Below are 19,876 nucleotides of genomic sequence, written 5' to 3'. Positions count from 1 at the left end.
TGTGATTAGTCTTCATTTAGAAGGCATTTTCAGGTAACACTGGTGAAATCCAAAGCACAAAATAAATTTGTGTCCTTTTTATATAAATTTTAAATAAAGCATCTTACTAAGAATTAATCTATTGGTATATCTACATAAAATATAAAACCATAACAATGCTATTATACATATAATCATTTATTTAGATGACTTTAGAAATCTTAATTGCTTAAATAAAGTATATTGAAATTTTCTGCACCCCAGAATCAGTGGATTAATTCCTTAGTGATGTAATCTTAACGTCTGACTGATAATCAAGAATATATTAAGAGCTAATGCTGAAGATTAAAAATCTAAGTGGTTCAAGTATACATTGCTCATTTGGGGAGGACGGAAAAAAAAAAAAAACCTCTTTCTTATGCAGATTCAGCTGCTTTCCTGCGTATATGTTATTTTTCTTGACCAACACAGCCGATAAGGTACTCAGAGCACTCAAGCAGAAAAATGACTAATTTTCATTCTTAAAGCTAAGTAGGGCTTTATACAAAGGTTTATCGTTCCAGCAAAATCATAATTTAGGAATAAATTATCTGAGAAACCATGATACTATGCAAAGATACTATGCATTTATCCTTAAATTGTGTAGCCACCTGCATCACTGAAGACAACATTAAAAGTTACGATGGTGTCTTACCTCTATGCATGACTCGTCGAGAATGCATGTGTTCCAACGCACTGCAGAGCTGAACAAAGTACTTCCAAACAGTTCTTTCAGGAATTAACCTCTTTTGTTTCTTAAAATGCTTTTGAAAAAATTAAGAATAAAAATGATGATAACTCACATTTCTTAGGGCTGGATTCTGGCATGTAAAAGGCTGTAATCAGAAAAACACCTATATTTATCTACCTATAGCCAATGAAAAAGCATATGATTTTCCATGCTGAGTGATTCCAAGAGTTTTAATCTTAATTTTTGATTAAGTATCTTAATCAAATACCTTAAATTTTGTATCTACAGGTAGCATAGGCCATGTAACTCTACATCTTTCTAAGAGAAGACCATTTCAAAAAATTAACATCCACATAAAATAATTTCTTACCCTAAAAGGAAAACGTCAAATTTCATTTTAAGAAAAGCCAGAATAAAATAGTCTAGAAACCTGAAGGCAATTATGTTCATTAAAAGGCAATTCTTCTCCTGACAGATTTCACTATAGAATTCCGTTTGAGTATCAAATCACCCAGGTACATTTAAAATATCACTTAATTTATTAAAAATTAAATAAAAGGATTCATGTAATAGTTTTCATGAATATTTGACACTAAAAGTCAAAGTTGCACTTTGCTTTGAATGAATGAAGGCAAACTTCATGGAAGAAAACCATTATAGGAGGGCCAGGGCAAAAGCTGACTCAGTAACCTAGTTAGGAGAGAGCGAGTCATCACACGTGAAGGCATTTACTAAAGTAAATGAAAATCAGAGGTACATATTTATGTCTATTTTCTACATTAAATGTGCTAGAAGACTATATTAATAAAGAAAACTTGTTTAAGACCAAAGCTCACGTTTGCTTCATGAGACTTACAAAGACCTATTATACAAAAATTATTTTTCCAATGCAAAAATGCAATTGGTTCCCTACTTAAGAATATTTATAAATGAGCAACAAGAAGAAATACTGCACTTAAACAAGTTTTCATAAAAATTTCTATAATCTTAAATCATTTTTAAATCATTAAAAAAAAAAAAAAAGAAGAAGAAGATGTAGTTATCCAAACTGAAATATGTGTACTAAAGGCATTTTATCTGGAAATTGGACATTTTCAAAAGTTGAAGTAATTGGGTTTTTGTTATTGAAGATGGAAAAACTACACTTCAGACAATTCCAAGGCAACTACTGCTGTCGATTATTACCCCTGTGACCAGCTGAGGGCAGGCTGGAAGAAAAAACCGTAGAAGGAAATCTGCTGAGATTCCTACTTCGTGCTTCGCAAAAAATTATACCTACTGTGTCATAAACATTCACTATACCAAAGAATAAATCTTTACGGAGAAGCTAATAAGCTGAGGCTAACCTTTATTATAAAACATACCATGGAAATGAACTCACTAGCAATTCCAGTGGCTATTACACCAGTACCACTGTGTTCCAAAGAACAAATAACAATTAGATGTCCGGGTAATTAAGTAGCAAATCAGGGAGTTACTAAAATGTTGAAACCTCCCATATGATATTCCAATATTCCATCTTTTTAATTGGAGGCTGTGTCAACATCGGTTTTCATTTGAAGTGGGCACTGTTGCAAAATCAATTCTTTACACATCATTTTCTTTCAGACTTGGAATGAGTCCAAATAAAGCCCGTATATGTGTTCTCCCCAGTGCTAGATTAGCATATCAGAGGATTGTTTGATGTCAACAGGAAGACGGGGACCACATTTCTTTTCATTCAAAGATAAATACACCATATCATGTAAGGATCAGACCATGAAAGAAAAATTTTATGCTTTAATATAAATTCTGAAATCGTAATTATAATTAACTTAGTTTATTTTTAAAGTTCCATTATTAAAAAAATAAATAAAATATAAAGGAAAAGATTGCCCTGAAAATACATAGTAGGAAAGATGTTATCAGACCAAGATGGTCTGATTATTTTCATGTTTTTATATTTTTTGGGACTTCCTCTTATAACAACAAATTAAAGGTGATGACACTAAACTGACGTCAGTATACCGCTACCTGGATGGCCTGACCGGGGAAAGCATGAACATCCAAATTAGTAACAGCCTTTTGAAAAACAGTTTTATGAATATCACTTAGTCAGAAAGTAAGTTAAAAAGCAATTTCACTATGTCATTAGTATCTCCCAATATTTTTTAAGTGTCTGTTTAATCATATATGGCTTTTCAATGACTACTCAAGAGTAGGGATTTTTTTTTTTTTTTTTTTAAATAAATGACCAAAGAGTTATGATGAGAAAAACCTGTCTGTTCTGATGGTGGCACTTCTGACTATCTCTTAAAAAAAGAGGACGAACAGCAAAAGGAAATTAAAATTTGAATTCTTTTTACTACCGGTAAAATTTAACACCACAAAACAGAAACTTCCATAATGCCAAAGTATCTAAAAAAATAAAAAGAAGAATCTCATCTTGAAATCTATTCTAACAAATACACATCTTTTAAAAGTCAACTCTCTAGCCAAAAGGTATTACTGTTCAAAAATCCTATTTTTCCCTGAAAATTACAGCCCTATATAAATATTCAGGTCTAGATTTTTAAAAAAAAATCTACGGTAACTATTAGATTCTAAGGTTTAATGTACATACACTTGTCATGTAATACGTTTTTAATAAAGCAATAAATAATTCAACTAAATAATTTAAAGGTTAATATCAACACAAAGATTTATGTGACAAAGACAAATATGTGACACGGCAATTTTTCCATATGTTATGAAACAGAATTGCAACTTTGTACACCTGAAAATAAAGTATCTAAAATTTTATGAATAGGCAGAAATTAATAGGTATACTTGAACATTTGGTGTACTTTTTGGTTAGTCTTTTTTTTTTTTTTAAGTAGGCTAGTCTTCACATAGTGTTTATTTTAAAAGTGCATTTTCTACCTCCATCAACATTATTCAAATAAACACTAAACATTATTCAAATAAAAAAATCAGATGTAGCAAAAAGCTAGTTAATTTACATATAATATATATATACAAACATCACATTATACTCTCATTTATGTATAAAAAGACTCAGCATTTCATGCAGGTGAAATTCGGCACATCTCGTAGAACACGTTTGCCGGCCATCTAAGTGATCTGTGTTAATATAAAGAGGCTAGCTGTTGCAAGCTGCTTCCAGTCAAAGATTTTGGGAAAATAGTCACACTTTGTTTTTTCAATCTCCAAACGTTCTCCTACAAATTAAATGCCCAAGGCAAAATCCAATTACATGGTGGACACTGAACATCTAAGTATCATTCTTTTGAACACAACTAGCTTGCTTCATTGCTGCATTCTAAACACTACAAATCCAAGTAGAATACATACTAAAAATTTCTAAATTTTGCAATTCTAGCATTCCTTCTCAAGAAATCTTGGGAACTGCTGAAACTCCTGAGATAATTTGTAAACCATAAATGAAAAATATCTCCTGAAATCTTCTTAAAGCCAAATAACAGTTTAGCTTCACTCGTAAAAAATATCTGCCTTGAGCATTATCCTCTTTTAAGAACTCTTATATGGGATCAAAGTGACAATAGCAACTTGTAAGATTAAATAGGAACCTTAGGGGGCAGTGAGTTTACATTAATGGGGGAGGAACAACTCAAAAAAGGAGGGTGAGAGTGTTTTCACAACTTGGAGAATGTAATCAATGTCACCAAACCATATATGTAGAAAGGGTTGAATTCGTATATGTTTTGCTGTGTATATTCTCAACAACATCAACAAAGTAAATAAAACTAAAAAAAAAAAAAGATCTTGGGAAAAGCCTCAATGAAATTATCCTGCATAAACTCATCAACAGAGAAAGAACAGAAAATAATCTTGTTGCTTTATTTTTTTTTTTTTAACAAAATAATAATCTCTAGGGTATATGAAAATATTTAAGCCCACGGGTTGGCATGGTAACCTTTAAAAAAATCAACGTTCTGACAAAAGATTTGGAAGTATCAGGGCCAGCTTCAAGGTACAACCTGCGCAATTATGCAAAGTCCTGAGTTTGGTTTGATGCTTTGTTGTTATCATCCTGAATGTCTTAATAATTTTTGAATAAGGCCTTTCCACATATTAAGTAGCTGGTCCTGGGTATCACACATCAAGGATCCTTTAGAAATATACTGTTGTACTTGTTATGGACTGAACTGTGTCTCCCTCAAAAATGTATGTCAACTTGGCTAGTCCATGATTCCCAGTATTGTGACTGTCCACCATTTTGCCAGGTGATGTGTTTTTCCTATGTGTTGTAAATTCTACCTCCGTTACTGGGTGGGATTAGCGGCAGTTATGCTAATGAGGCAGGACTCAATATACAAGATTAGGTTGTATCTTAAGTCAATCTGTTTTGAGATATAAAAGAGAGAAGCCAGCAGGACCCAATCTACAAGACTGGATTGTGTCTTAAGCCAATCTGTTTTGCGATATAAAAGAAAAAAGTGAGCAAAGAGACTTGGGGGACCTCGTGCCACCAAGAAAGCAATGCTGGAAGCAGAGCAGGTCCTTTGTGCTGAGATGCTCCTAGACCAGGGGAAGATTGATGACAAGGATCTTCCTCTAGCACCAACAGAGACAGAAGGCCTTCCCTTGGAGCTAGTGCCCTGAATTCAGACATCTAGCCTACTAGACTGTGAGAGAATAAATTTCTGTTTGTTAAAGCCAAACACTTGTGGTATTTCTGTTACAGCAGCACTAGATATCTAAAACCAAAAACCAAACCCAGTGCCGTCGAGTCGGCTCCAACTCATAGCGACCCTATAGGACAGAGTAGAACTGACCCCATAGAGTTTCCAAGGAGCGCCTGGTGGATTCGAACTGCCAACGCTTTGGTTAGTAGCTGTAGCACTTAGCCACTATACCACCAGGGTTTCCAGATATCTAAGACAGGGTTAAAAATGCAAATACGATCCTGGTGTGCAATGCATTCTATTGCATTCTGATTATCGCAACCACAAAGATATGTAGAGAACTTAAGAAGGGTTAAGAGAAATGATAAGTAATGAGAAATAATAAAGTTATAAGAGAACTAGAACTGCAGGCACCAGTTGGTTCTCTGTATCTTCCAAGTATCTGACAAGAGGAAGTGGTTTATGTTAAATATAAAAAACATTTCCTCCTCGGGAGTGTTGTCGAATGTTTAGTTTAAATATGTCACTAACACAATCTATATTCACCTTTTAATAACAGAACTGATTATGAGAACTGACGCTGCTGGTTGTGTGACCTTGAACAAGCCACTTAAACTCATTGGGTCTCAGTTTCTTCATTATTTTAAACAAAAAGTTTGGAAATGATCTCTGCGGTCCCCACCACTTCTAAAATATAATCCATGGTTCTACAACCTCAGTTATAAATAAAGCATACATAATAAATGCCTGCTTGGCACATTTTCACACTTAAAAATACTTTACTGGGATGCCCTATCCTTCGTATCTATGGCCAACAGAAACAAAGTAAAATAATACATCAAAGATCTCCACTGGTTCAGTTAATACTATAAATGGTCTTCACATCTATGATAGTTAAAGTTCTTTGTTATCAACTTATAATTAGATCAATCATTTATCATAAAAAAAAAATTTTTTTTTTAGGGATGTCCAATTCTCAGACTGCAGTACGATTAGTTACTTTTGTGTGTGGTCTTTCTAGCCATGGTCTTGTAACTCCCACCCAGGTGACTGAGTGGGGCTGTGCAAATAAGATAATTGTGGCCCACCAATGGGACTGGTCAGTTTTGCCTTAAAAGACAGCCAATTCCAAGAGGAGAGTGGAGAGCCCACTACCACCAAAGAAGGAGAGACCAGCAGCAGGGACCTGGAGCAGAGACCCAAAGGAGACAGCACAGCAGGCTTCCCAGCCCATGGAGTGAGAAAGCTGAGTGCCTTTGGGCAGAGACTGAAGGCCAGGGAGAAGTCTACGCCTGGGACTTGCCAGCCTCCACAACAGCGTGAGCCATTTCCTTTATATGGTTCACGAGTTCTGTGAGACATAGCAGTGAATTAGGGAACCCAAAGACAGGAGGAAGAGTACTGAGGGGAGAGGGAGTAGTTGATGTTAGAGCTGATGGAGTGTTACAGCAGCTTGGAAGAGTCAGACATTTGGGACATCTCTAACCTCCGCCTTATAGGGACAAGCTTTGTGCTGACCCTTATAAAAGAAATTGTTCATTACAGACAAAAATACTTCCGTAACTATAATGCATCTCTATATGCCTACATTTTACAGTGGTTATGTCAAAGTGTGATGGCAAAGATAGGGTGCTTCTGAAGTATAAGTGGCAGTTCTAAGCATGACTGCTACTGTATATTAATGTTTCCATGCAAACACTTTTCTTCTAAAGGTATAATGAGGCAACAATAAACTTAATTGAACAACCTTTGCTGTACACAATTTTGGGCAATTACACAAATGTGTAAAATAGTTAATATTTCAATATGCAATATTAATTTGCAGTGTACAAATATTTTCACTCTTGGCCTTACAAATAAAGCTCAGATACCTTAGGTCACTATGCAGGCACTAAGTAGAATGGTCCAGACCAGCCACAACACTACTGAAAATACTTATCACTGGCATCTCACTTCATCTACTTCAATAAAATATCTCCTAAACAAGCACTACTAGTCTTTTTCATTTCCTGTAATGTTGGAAAGTCTGTTAAGAGTTGTTCAGCTGTTCCTAGATTATAATAATAGAATATAAATGCAATCTATTTATCCCCATAAGTCAAAATTGTAAACATTTGTAAAAGAAACTAAAAATTATTTCATTTTAAGTAGAAAATGTGAAGTTTGCTAAGCAGCTAAGCTTTAAAAAATCCTTAAATTATTTGTTGTTTTTGTTAGCTGCCATCATGTTGGTACCCATCTCATGGGGACCCCATGCACTGCTGTGATCTATTGTGTTTATCATTGGCTGATTTTCTGAAGTAGATCACCAGGCCATTCTTCCTTGTCCATCTTAGCCTGGAAGTTCTGCTAAAACCTGTTCAGCATCATAACAACAGGCAAGCCTCCACTGACAGGTGGTGGCTAGCCAAGAAGTCAACCTGGGTCTCCCACATGGAATGCAAGAATTCTACCCCTAAGCCACCAATGCTCTCAGCATAACAATCAGGAAAAAGAAGCTTCTATAAAGTCATAATGTATTTTCTCAAGAAAGGTGCCTTTTGTAAACTGGTAATCAACATCAAGAAAACTTAGAATTTAAAAAGATCAGTAAAGGTATATGCATGTATCAGAATCACTATAATACATGATGCGTGCACTGCAGCCACATGAATTAATTCTTAAGAGAAGCTTCCGTGTTACTAAAACTGACAGAGAAAATACCTGGAAATACTTGAGATATTTTCTCTGCTGCATCAGAGTAATAGGGAGAGAGAAAGCAAGATAAAAAATTAGAAAGTCAGTCTCAGGAAGACACAGAAGATCATGAAGATGAGCTGAAATATTTGCCTCTATCTTATTATGTTATACCAGATAACTGCAAGACAGTTGGAAAGGTAATTCTATTCTCTTAATGGATGAAGACAAAACAACAGAGCAATAATGAGACATTAAAATTCTTTTGACAGAAATCTAAGTGAAAGAAAATTACGTGCTTAATCTAAGAGGGGTTCCCTGGGTGGCGCAAAGGGTTAAATGCTTGACTACTAACCAAAACTTTGGCAGTTCGAATCCACCCAGAGGCACCTTGGAAGATAGGCCTGGCGATCTGTTTCCAAAAGCCTTAAAAACTCTATGGAGCAGTTCTACTCTGCACACATGGTATCATCATGAATCAGAACAGACTCAACAGTAAATGACAGTAACAACAACATGATGGGAATAGTCAAGATTCTGTATCCTTTCTTGTGATTGTCTATCACTACCAGAATTACTGCTAGTGGTGTTACAGTTTTTAAAAGGAAGCTTTAGATTAACATTACCTTCAAATTTAAGGAGCGCTAAGCTCCTTGAAAATTTATCTTCTAATATTCCCCAAGTAAACACAATTGAAAACTTACATATCATTCTGAGAAGAGCTAATATCAATATTATTCAAACTATTTCAGAGCACAGAAAAGGAAAAAATACTCCCAAATTCATCCTATGAAGCCAGCACAACCCTGATACCAAAGCCTGGCAAAGACATCACAAAAAAAAACTACAAACCAATAACCCTCATGAATACATACGCAAAAATTCTCAACAAAATTCTAGCCAATAGCATTGAATAGCATATCAAAAAAAATAATACATCATGGCCAATGGGATTCATACCAGGTATGCAAGGATGCGTCAATGTTAGAAAATGAATCAATGTAATCCACCGCATAAAGAAAACCAAAAATCACATGACCATCTCAATTGACAAAGAAAAGGCATCTGACAAAGCCCAACAACCATTCTAAGCAAAATAATAGAGAGGAAATTCCTTGACATAATAAACCACATTTATACAAAACCAACAGCCAACATTATTCTCAATGGAGAGAGACTGAAAGCATTCTTCTTGAGAACAGGAACCAGACTAGGATGCCCTTTATCACCACTATTATTCAACATTTCACAGGAAGTCCTAGCTACAGCAAAAAGGCAAGGAAAAGAAATGAAGGGCATTTAAATTGGTAAGGAAGAAGTAAAACTATGCCTTTTGCAGATGATATGATCCTATACGTAGAAAACCCCAAAGAACCCACAAGAAAGCTACTGAAACTAATGGAAGGTTTCAGTAAAGTAGTGGGATACAAGATTAACATACAAAAATCAGCTGGGTTCCTCTATACCAACAAAGAGAACTCTGAAAAGGAAATAAGGAAACAAACACCATTTACAATAGCCCTCCAAAAGACAAAATACTTAGGAATAAACCTAACCAGGGATGAAAAAGATGTACAAAGAGAAAACTACAGAACACTACTGCAGGAAACCTACGTAAATGGAAAAACATACCATGCTTATGGATAGGAAGACTCAACATTGTGAAAATGTCAAAATACTACCCAAAACGATACACAGATACAATGCAATCCTGATCCAAATTCCGACAGCATACTTTAACAAGATGGAAAAACTAATCACCAACTCTATATGGGAAAGGTACAGTAAAGCATTATTGAAGAAGAAGAACACAGTGGGAGGCCTCACATTATCTGATCTTAGAATCTACTATACAGCCACAGTAGTTGGAACAGCCTGGCACTGGTACAACAATAGACACACAGACCAATGGAACAGAACTGAGAACCCAGACATAAACCCATCCACCTATGGGCAGATGATATTTGACAAAAGGCCAAAGTCCATTAAATGGGGAAAAGAATGTCTCTTTAACAAATGGTGCTGGCATGAAACGATCATCTGTAAAAAAAAAGAAACAGGATCCACACCTCACACCATAAATTAAAACTAACTCAAAATGGATCAAAGACCTAAATATAAAACCTGAAACTATAAAGACCAAGGAAGAAAAAATAGGGACAAAGATGGGGGCCCTAATATATAGCATAAATACAATACAAACCATAACTAACAATATACAAATACCAGAAGAGAAACTTGATAACTGGGAGCTCCTAAAAATTTAAACAGTTATGCTCATCAAAGGATACCAAAAGAGAACCTACAGACTGGGAAAAAACGTTTGGCTACGACATATGCATCAAGGGTTTAATCTCTAAAATCTACAAAATACTTCAACACCTCAACAACAACAACAAAAAAAGACAAATTAATTAAAAAATGGACAAAGGATATGAACAGACACTTCACAAAGGAAGACATTCAGGCAGCTAACAGACATGTGAAGAAATGCTCACGATCATTAGCCATTAGAGAAACGCAAATCAAAGCTACAATGAAATACCATGTCTCTCTGATAATATTGACAATAATAATAAATAAATACACAAAATAATAAATGTTGGAGAGGTTGCAGGGAGATTGAAACTCTTATGCATTGCTGGTAGGAATGTAAAATGGTACAGCCACCATGGAAAACAATGTGGTGCCTTTTTTGAAAAGCTAGAAATAGAAGTATCATATGATCCAGCAATTCCATTTCTAGGAACATATCCTAGATAAATAAGAGCTGCTACACAAATAGACATATGTACACCCATGTTCACTGCAACAATATTCACAACAGCAAAAAGATGGAAACAAGTCATCAACAGTGCCCATCAATGAATGGATAAACAAATCATGATGCACACACACAATGGAACTACACAATGATGAATCCATAAAACATCTCATAACATGGATGAATCTGGAGGGCACTCTGCTGAGTAAAATAAGTCAATCACAAAAGGATATATATTTTATGAGACCACTATTATAAAAACTCACAAAAAAGGTTTACACACACAAAAAAACAATCTTTGACGGTTATGAGGGAGGAGAAGGATGGTGAAGGGAAATCACTAGCTACATAGTAGACAAGTGTCAACTTTGGTGAAGGGAAAGACAACACATAATATAGAGGAAGTCACTATCACTTGACCAAGACAAAGTCATAGAAGTTCCTCAGATACATCCAAACACCTTGAGGAACTGAGTTGCTGGGGCTCAGAACTGGGGACCAATGTCTCAAGAGAAATCTGGGTCAACTGGCACAACATAGTTCATAAAAAAAATGTCCTACATCCTATTTTGGTGAGTAGCATCTGGGGTCTTAAAAGCTTGCGAGTGGCCATCTGAGATACATCTGTTGGTCCTATCTCACCCAGAGCAAATGAGAATGAAGAAAACCAAAAATACAAAGAAAATATTAGCCCAAAAGACTAAAGGACCACATGAATCACAGTGTCTACCAGTCTGAGCTCAGAAGAACTAGATGGTGCCCAGCCGGGACCACTGACTATTCTGATAGGGGTCACAACAGAGAATCCCAGAAAGAGTAGGACAAAAACATAGAACAAAATTCAAATTCAACAAAAAAAGACCAGACTTACTAGTCTGACAGAGATTGAGGAACCCCTGAGACTATGGTCCCCAGATACCCTGCCAACTCAGAACTGCAGCCTCTCCTAAAGCCCACTTCTCAGACAAAGATGAGACAGGCCTTATAAAACAAACAACAATACACGCTGAGGAATGTGCTTCTTAGGTCAATCAAATACACGCGACCAAATGGGCAACTCCTGCCCAAAAGCAACACGAGAAGGCAGGAAGGGACAGGAAAACTGGACAAATGGATATGGGGAACCCAGGGTAGAAAGGGGAGAGTGCTGTCACATTGCAGGGACTGCAACCAATGTCACAAAACAATTTGTGTATACATTTTTGAATGAGAAACTAATCTGTGCTGTAAACTTTCGCCTAAAGCACAATTTATATATATATATACACACACACATATCACCTGAGAGTTACACTAACAAAATTACATAATGGCTACTATGGAAAAAAAAAAATTTTTTTCTTTTTAATATATATTTTTTTATATAGTATATAATTTTCAATCTACTACAATCCCTAAGATCTACACTACTTCACTATCAGATTGCTTACATATCAAAGAAAAGTTATGTGATATTTTTACATTAACATTCATACAATAAAAAAGTGCTATATAACGTATCTACATATACAAACCACATACAGACAAAAACTTACAGGGATACACCCACACGGGTGTGCATGTATTGTGTGTATGCCCCTATGTATACGATATTCAATTTGGCATAGTGTTTTTTCAGATATTGCCAAGAATTTTTAACCTTAAGACTTCAAAATAATTCTTGGGTGATACATAAGATAGATCATATACAAAAGACTCAGCGGCAAAGAGGCTGCATTTGGACTCACTGAAAATTCTCAGTTGTCTAGATGTGGGCTATATGCTTTATGTCAGATGTAGAATTGGAAAGTGTTTATTAAAATGTGATATTAAATATGCATTTATATTCTCTTCTATATGTCACAAACTGACTTTATAATAAGCATTTTATAAATAGTTCAGTGAATGAATTATATTTTGAAAAATGGACTATGAACACTTAAGATGTATTTTAGTATTATTTCTACTGATGAGCTGAAATAAACAAAATTCTTATTTAACAGTTTTGGAGATTAGTTTCTCATCTCCTCTACACTAAATCTCCATCTCCAAATATGCTTCTTGACATTAGAAGAGTAAAATAAACAGTATAATAATGCATACTACAAAATGGAGTATATACTCCATTTTTATGCAAACAATGCATGCCTTCTACTTTTGTTTGCCAACTGCACCCTCCCCTCCACCGTACCCTTCCCCCACAAAGTATTTTCATAAGTGTCATCATGCCAATTTTTTTTTTACATGTTGCTGAAAAAATTAGCATAGCACGCTTACAAAAATACCTTAAGTTGGAAAGAGCGGAGTTGGCAAACAAAGAAAGTGTGTGTTATTTGTGTGAAAATACAGTATTCATCCAATCTAGGCTATAATAAATAAAACGTATAGGATATATATAGCATAATTTAATAAACTGAAATCTGTTTTGTAAGTCTATTTTCCATTAAAATTCTGATTACTGAGAATGAAGAAATATATGATGAAAAATCCTAGATTTCCTTTTATCCTAAAACTCATTTGGGAAGTATTTCATCTGACCACAGCCTCAGGTATTCCTTTGTCACTAATTAGAGAAATACTGAACAGTTCAACTATAAATTGCTTAATTATATTTGTCAGTCTGCTCCAAACCAATTAATTATTTACTTGTAAAAATCTTTGATGCAATGCCATCCAGAGGTTCGTTTCTGGAATACAGACCAGAAACTATATTTCCTCTTCTACTCCAATTAAGCTGAAGACTTGAGAGAGTGAAGTACATTGTTATTCAGATGTTCAATGATTTATACATATTACTCAGTATAAAGAAATGAATCACGTTCTTTACAGTTCAAGCATCTACTGCTGTCCTTTATAAAAGCTGAAATCACTGTCATGTACCTTGAAACAATGAAGTTCCTATGATTCTGTCTGAATGCAGTTTTTGAAAAACTTTTTTTCAATAAAGAACTGCTTATAGCACTAATAGGGGTGTTTAGAACTCAGTCTTAGAATCTCTTAAGGTCAAAAACAACTTCCCTCTATCAAAATCATGTCTTCTCTCATATCCTCACATCACTCAGTATCTCAGGAACTCGCCACCAGACCAGAGTGCGACGCAACAGAAAACTGCTGTGGCTGTTACACAACCACCCGTGTCACCTACTGGTCCCTGGAACATAGAAGGGTAACAGAGGTAAAAGAACCAACTTTTTTCTCCTTTCTTTTATTTAGTTGCTGTGGTTGAGAATACACACAGCAAAACATGCACCAATTCAACCGTTTCTACATGTACAATCCAGTGGCATTGATCATATTCTTCAAGTTCTGCAACCAATCTCACACTCCTTTTCTGACTTGTTCCCCTCCATTAACATAAATTCACTGCCCCCTAAGGTTCCTATCTCATCTTTCAAATTGTTGTTGTCACTTTCATCTCATATAGACAGTTCTTAAAATAGCGTAACGCTCAAGGCAGATATTTTCCACTAGTTAAGGTACTGTTTGGTTTTAAGAAGACTTTAGAGGATATTTGGTTTAAGTTTTAAAGATTACCACAGGTCAACAATTTCAGGGGTTCATCTAGCCCCCTTGACTCCACAAAGTCTGGAATCCATGAAAATTTTAAATTCTGTTCGGCATTTCCCATTCTGATCAGGATTTGTCTATAGAATCTTTGATTAAAATAAAAAGAAGCAGCTTTTATTCATGTACTCACTACATATTTATTTTAGAGTTCCTACTGTGAGCCAGGTACTTCCTAGGAGATACCCTGGTACACAAATAAGGCAAGGTCCCTGTACTCACTACATATTTATTTCAGAGTTTCTATTATGAGCCAGGTACCTTTCTAGGAGATACCCTGGTGTACAAATAAGGCAAGGTTCCTGTACTCAACAGAGCTTTAAGTCTAAAAGGAAATACAGACATCAATAAAATGGTCACCCAAATAACTACATGATTATGTTACTAAGCTATGAAAGATGGGTGCTGTGAGAGAATTAATAGCATATAACAGTCTATCCTTGAGGAAATGATGTCTGAGCTGAGAACTGAAGGATAAATAGACATAAACTGGGAAATGCTCGGGGTAAAAGACCATCCCAGACAGAGAGAACTGTGTGCATGAAGGCCCTGAAGCAGGAAAAAGCATGACTAGTTCAAGGAAATGAAAGGTCAAGCTGCTGGAACACAAGAGAGGGAAGCAGGGGCCAGAGTCCACAGCAAATATTCTCTGTGCACCTGCTCTGTGTCTGGCACTGCCCTAGGCACTTAGGAAATATGAGCATATAAAAGAGACTAAGATCAGGGAGTTTATATTATGGACCACACAGGGTTTGGTCAATCTTGTCAAACATTTTAATCTTTACCCTCAACGGGAAACTCTAGGACGATCTGAAAGCAGAAGTTTTACACCTCTTATTCCCCTATGAACTGCTGAAGAAACAGATGTGAGGAATGGGGGACTGGATGCTGGGAGGCCAGTTAGGAGGCTCTCACTCTCCAAGTGAGAAATGGCACTACTTCACACTATAGGGAGATAAATGAAAGTGAAGCTGGGTAGATAAATTTAACAGACATTTAAAAGAAAAAAAAATAAATAAACAGAACTTGGTGACAGATTGAAAATAGGAGGCAAGAGAGTGAGAGAGAGGTGTCAAGGTAGAGTCCTGGTTTCCAGTGTACATGACTGGATAAACTGTGTTACCATTCCTTGAGTAGGGAATGTGGAAGGAGAATGGGAGGAAAGTCCTAAATTTGTTTACAGACATGTTGAGCGATAAAGGCTCAGAATTAAAAGAGAGCTCCAGGCTAAAGAAAAAACTTGGGAGTGAACAAGGCTACAGGGAGTTTCAATTGAATTGAATCTACCAGCATGGGCGAGATCTGCCATAAAGAGAATAAAAAGCAAAAAGAAAATATAAAAAGGTCAGGACTGAAACTTTAAAGCTCCATCATTTAAAGGCCAAGAAGAAGAAGCTGACTCAGTTATGAAGAATAAGCAGAATATCCAGAGAGGTAGGAAGAAAAACAAGGGACTCTGAGGCTCAAAAACCAATAGAAAAGTATTTTAAGGAGGGTAGGAGGTGCACGCCCAAATGCTGCTAAGAGATCAAGCAAAAGGAAGAATGGAACAAGTCCACTGGATTTACTGACAGGTCACTCAAGAGCCATTTTCTGTGGTGTGTTCAAAACAGGGTCAAAAGTGAAGGGAAAAAGAGAACTAGGGCAATAACTGAAGGAAAAGGCAGTAGGACCCTCTTGATCCTTTTATTTGAAATAGCAAGACCTTTCCTCCAAACTCCTCATTGTTTTTCTTTACTTCTTCACTGCATTTATCACTACCTGGCATACATGCTACTTGCTTATTATTTTGTCTTCCTCGTTAGAGTGTAAGTTTCATGAATGAATGAATGAATGAATGAGGGGTATGTACGTATTTGTGTGTGTGCATGCAAACATGTTTCAGGTAACAGTGACTTGAACATGTTTAAATGATGACAGAATGGATTGAGAAGATATAAAATGGTTGTAGATACAGGACTGGGAACAGATAATAATAATGCTAAGGATTCTGAGAATGCTTTTTCTCATTTTGAGTTGTACTATATCAGCAAATAAAGGTCCCAAAAGCTTGACTCCATTCACATCATTAAGGCTGACAATACTCTGAGGAGGCAGCTCTTCCCTAGTCATATTTTGAGTGCCTTTCAACCTGAGGGGCTCATCTTCTGTCATTATATCGGACAATGTTTCCTGGCTATGCATAAGGTTTTCACTGGCTAATTTTTTTCAGAAGTAGACCACCAGGTCCTTCTTCCTAGTCTGTCTTGATCTGGAAGCCCCACCGAAACTTGTCTACCACGATGACCCTGCCACTTGCCCGTCGGTTTGCCGCACTGCGGTGGCTTATGTGTTGCTGTGATGCTGGAAGCTATGCTGCTGGTGTTCCAAATACCATATATTAATATATCCGGTTGTATAGAGACATACAAAGCTTTTCATAGAGCTATGTTTTAAGAATAAAGAACAATGGCAATTATTCAATTTTCTATCAATAAAACAACAGTTAAATAAATTATGATGTGTCTCACAAAGAACGCATATATTAATACATATTTTATATGTGCATGTGTGTGTGTATGTAAAGATAGAAAATAAAGCAGGGGGGTTTTATGTACATAGAAGTTAATAGTGGTTACCTTTTTTTTTTTGTGGGAGGTGAAAATGGAAGGAGGAAAGGAAAGAACTTCCACCACTCCAGAAAAGTAATTCAAGACAAGAGGCCCTTTCATTTTATATTATAAAAATAAACACTAAGTTTACTGAGTCAAATAGAAACACCGTAAATGTATGTACTACTGTGTTTTTACGCAAATAACGTAAGCCTTCTATGTTTGTTTGCCAACCTTGTCCTCCCTGTGGGAGGTATTTTTTAAAAGCATGCTATGCTAATTTTTTTTACAGCAACACGTAAAAAAAAAAAACTGGCATGGCGCACTTACGAAAATACCTCGAGCCGGGGAGGTGCGATTAGCAAACAAATACAGAACCAAAAGAAACCAAATCCACTGCCAAGTTGATTCCAACTCATAGGACAAAGTAGAACTGCCCCATAGGGTTTCCAAGGGTGTAAATCTTTACAGAAGCGGACTGCCACAGCTTTCTTCCATGGAGCAGCTGATGGGTTCGAACAGCCAACCTGCCGGTTAGCAGCCAAGCGCTTTTACCACTGCACCACCAGGGCTCCCTACAAATGTAGACGGTACACATTATCTGCATTAAAATATGATATTCTTAATCCATCAATCCATAATAAGATTAATTCAATTTGAGGAAGGACCAGGAGAGACCTTTGAGGTCAAATCTCCCAAAGTTACTAAATTATTCTCTTTGACTACAACTCAGGCACTCGGTGAGGTCTAAAACGTCATACTGCAAAAGACATACAGAGATGTAACTAGGATATGAAAACATTCTTCTCATGTGAAACTGCTTGGTAGGGAAAGAGCTCTAACTTTCTATATGGCCATTACGCCAAGATTGTTATAATGTCTTTGTTTGACAATACGACTTTTAGAGGAGCTCCAAAAGGATCTGGGAGGGGACCTAACCCAGAAGGTCTTATTTCTTGACTAGGCAAACTGACGGCATCTATAATAAAGGTGAGGATCACCAAAAGGCTTATACAATAAACCCTACTAGAGAGGAAAGAGGAATTATCAATAATTCTCTAAGGAAGAGCCACTTTGGTTCTGTAGATCAAAGTACATTAAGGTCTATATAACCTTAGAGAATCCGCTGATATCTTGTATTCAAAACCTTCCCCCCTCCGCCCTCCCCCCCCCCCACTAAATAGTCTTTTACATGATAAAACCAGTTGCCATCAAGTCCATTCTGACTCATGGCAAGTCCATGTGTTGCAAAGTAGAACTGCACCCCACAGAGTTTTCATGGTTCTTCCACCAAGGCACCTGTGGGTGGTTTTGTACCACTAACCTTTTAGATAGTAGCTGTGAGCTTAACCGTTTGTGCCACCCAGGGACTCTTTATATGATAAACCCATTGCCATCGAGCGGATTCCAACTCACAGCGATGCCACAGGACAGAGTAAAACTGCCCCACACACTTTCCGAGGCTGTAATCTTTACAGAAGCAGATTGCCCCATCTTATTTCTGAGGAGCAGCTGGTAGGTTTGAACTGCAGACCTTTTAGTTAGCAGCTCAGCTAACCACTGCGCCACCAGGGCTCCTTCTTTTACATTTCAGATGTCCAAGTGTGTAATTAACAATTCTACCTTAAACACAGCAACATTAAGTTACTACGCATTACCGAGCATAAAATTCTGTTGTCCTGAATCTACCTTACTATATCCACTGGGTCTGTTGATAGAAAATTTTCTTGATAATGTCAACGGATGGCAGGATTCATTTAAATAATGGAGCTGAGTTCATCATCACAATAAATATAAGTTCACACAAAAACTCTTCCTTCCCACTGGCCTAAGAAATTTGAATCTGGTGAAGACGGAGGTGACAGGGCTGTTAAAGGTTCTCTGGCCTTGCATTAGTTTCCTCATGTGGCAAAAGGGTAAGAGCATCCTTCCAAGATAAATGTTATTTGCTCAGGCTTGCCTTGGCAACTGGCCAGGCCTAACAACCTATGTGCGTGCAGTAGAAATAGAGAAGGAAGAAAACTAGATTAGACAAGAGCAAGAAACTCTAGATGACAATCAAAACCCTAAATCATCAACTTCACAGTCAAGGGCAAGACTTTTTAAATGAAACTGTCTGCTTATTTTAGTGGACCTTCAGCAAGTACTTGCCTAATAATGGTTTGCCCCCTTTCTTTCTCATGATAATTAATTAGGAGCCCTGGTGGCACAGTGGTTAAGAGCTCGGCTGCTAACCAAAAGGTCAGCAGTTTGAATCCACCAGCCGCTCCTAGGAAACCCTACGGGGCAGTTCTACTCTGTCCTATAGAGGTGCTATGACCGGAATCAACTTGATGGCAATGGATGTTAATGGATAATTAAATAAGTCTCATATGTAAAGGTTTAGTTTATATTAGTTGCTCTCTATTGTAAGGACCATTTAAGTTTGCTTTAATCTCTCTCATCTTGGAAGATGCTGTTTTGTAATATTTTGCATTTGCATTTCTTTTTAAAACTATGACTATAAAATTTTATTGTTCCTCAATTGGCAAAGGTAATTTTATTTGTAGTTAGCTGTTTAGGCTAGTGGTGGCAAGTCCCTAAAACAGAAAATCAGATAACTAATTAGAAGTGACTCACTCTTACCTGGGACTTCAAACAAATAAAGTCTGCATGATAGTATTCTGTGATAATAAAAATATTACCTTCCTCTTATGTAATGTTTGTATGATTTAGAAAACATTCTCTTAAATTATCTCCATCTTAGAGTTGAGGAAACTAAGCCTAAGAGAAGAGACATGGAGTTTAAGGGGCTGATACTGAAACCCATGACTAGAGATACTAAACCCATAACCATTGCCAGACAATCTGTCAATGCTTGATCAGAGAATCTATGAACCCTTTGAAATAGAATGCAAAACTGTGTGTACATCAACATTTTTCTGGGGAGAAGGTTAAGTAAGGACTTTCATCTGATTTTCAAAGA

General features: G+C 36.4%; 1 protein-coding gene across 2 annotated transcripts in view; it reads right to left on the bottom strand.

The window, feature by feature from the left end:
* The window catches only part of NEK7 (NIMA related kinase 7), a 193,828-nt gene that overhangs the window by 44,798 nt on the left and 129,154 nt on the right, over positions 1–19,876 (bottom strand). For both annotated transcript variants that reach the window (XM_049857711.1, XM_049857710.1), the window contains one exon: positions 674–782. In XM_049857711.1, the coding sequence (XP_049713668.1) occupies positions 674–782 (109 nt within the window). The remainder of the gene's footprint in view (positions 1–673; positions 783–19,876) is intronic.

The sequence above is a fragment of the Elephas maximus genome, chromosome 18 (assembly GCF_024166365.1).
Source record: "Elephas maximus indicus isolate mEleMax1 chromosome 18, mEleMax1 primary haplotype, whole genome shotgun sequence".
Taxonomy (NCBI): Eukaryota; Metazoa; Chordata; class Mammalia; order Proboscidea; family Elephantidae; genus Elephas; species Elephas maximus.
The sequence above is the reverse complement of the archived record's forward strand: the minus strand, read 5'-3'. Positions and strand labels throughout refer to the sequence as shown.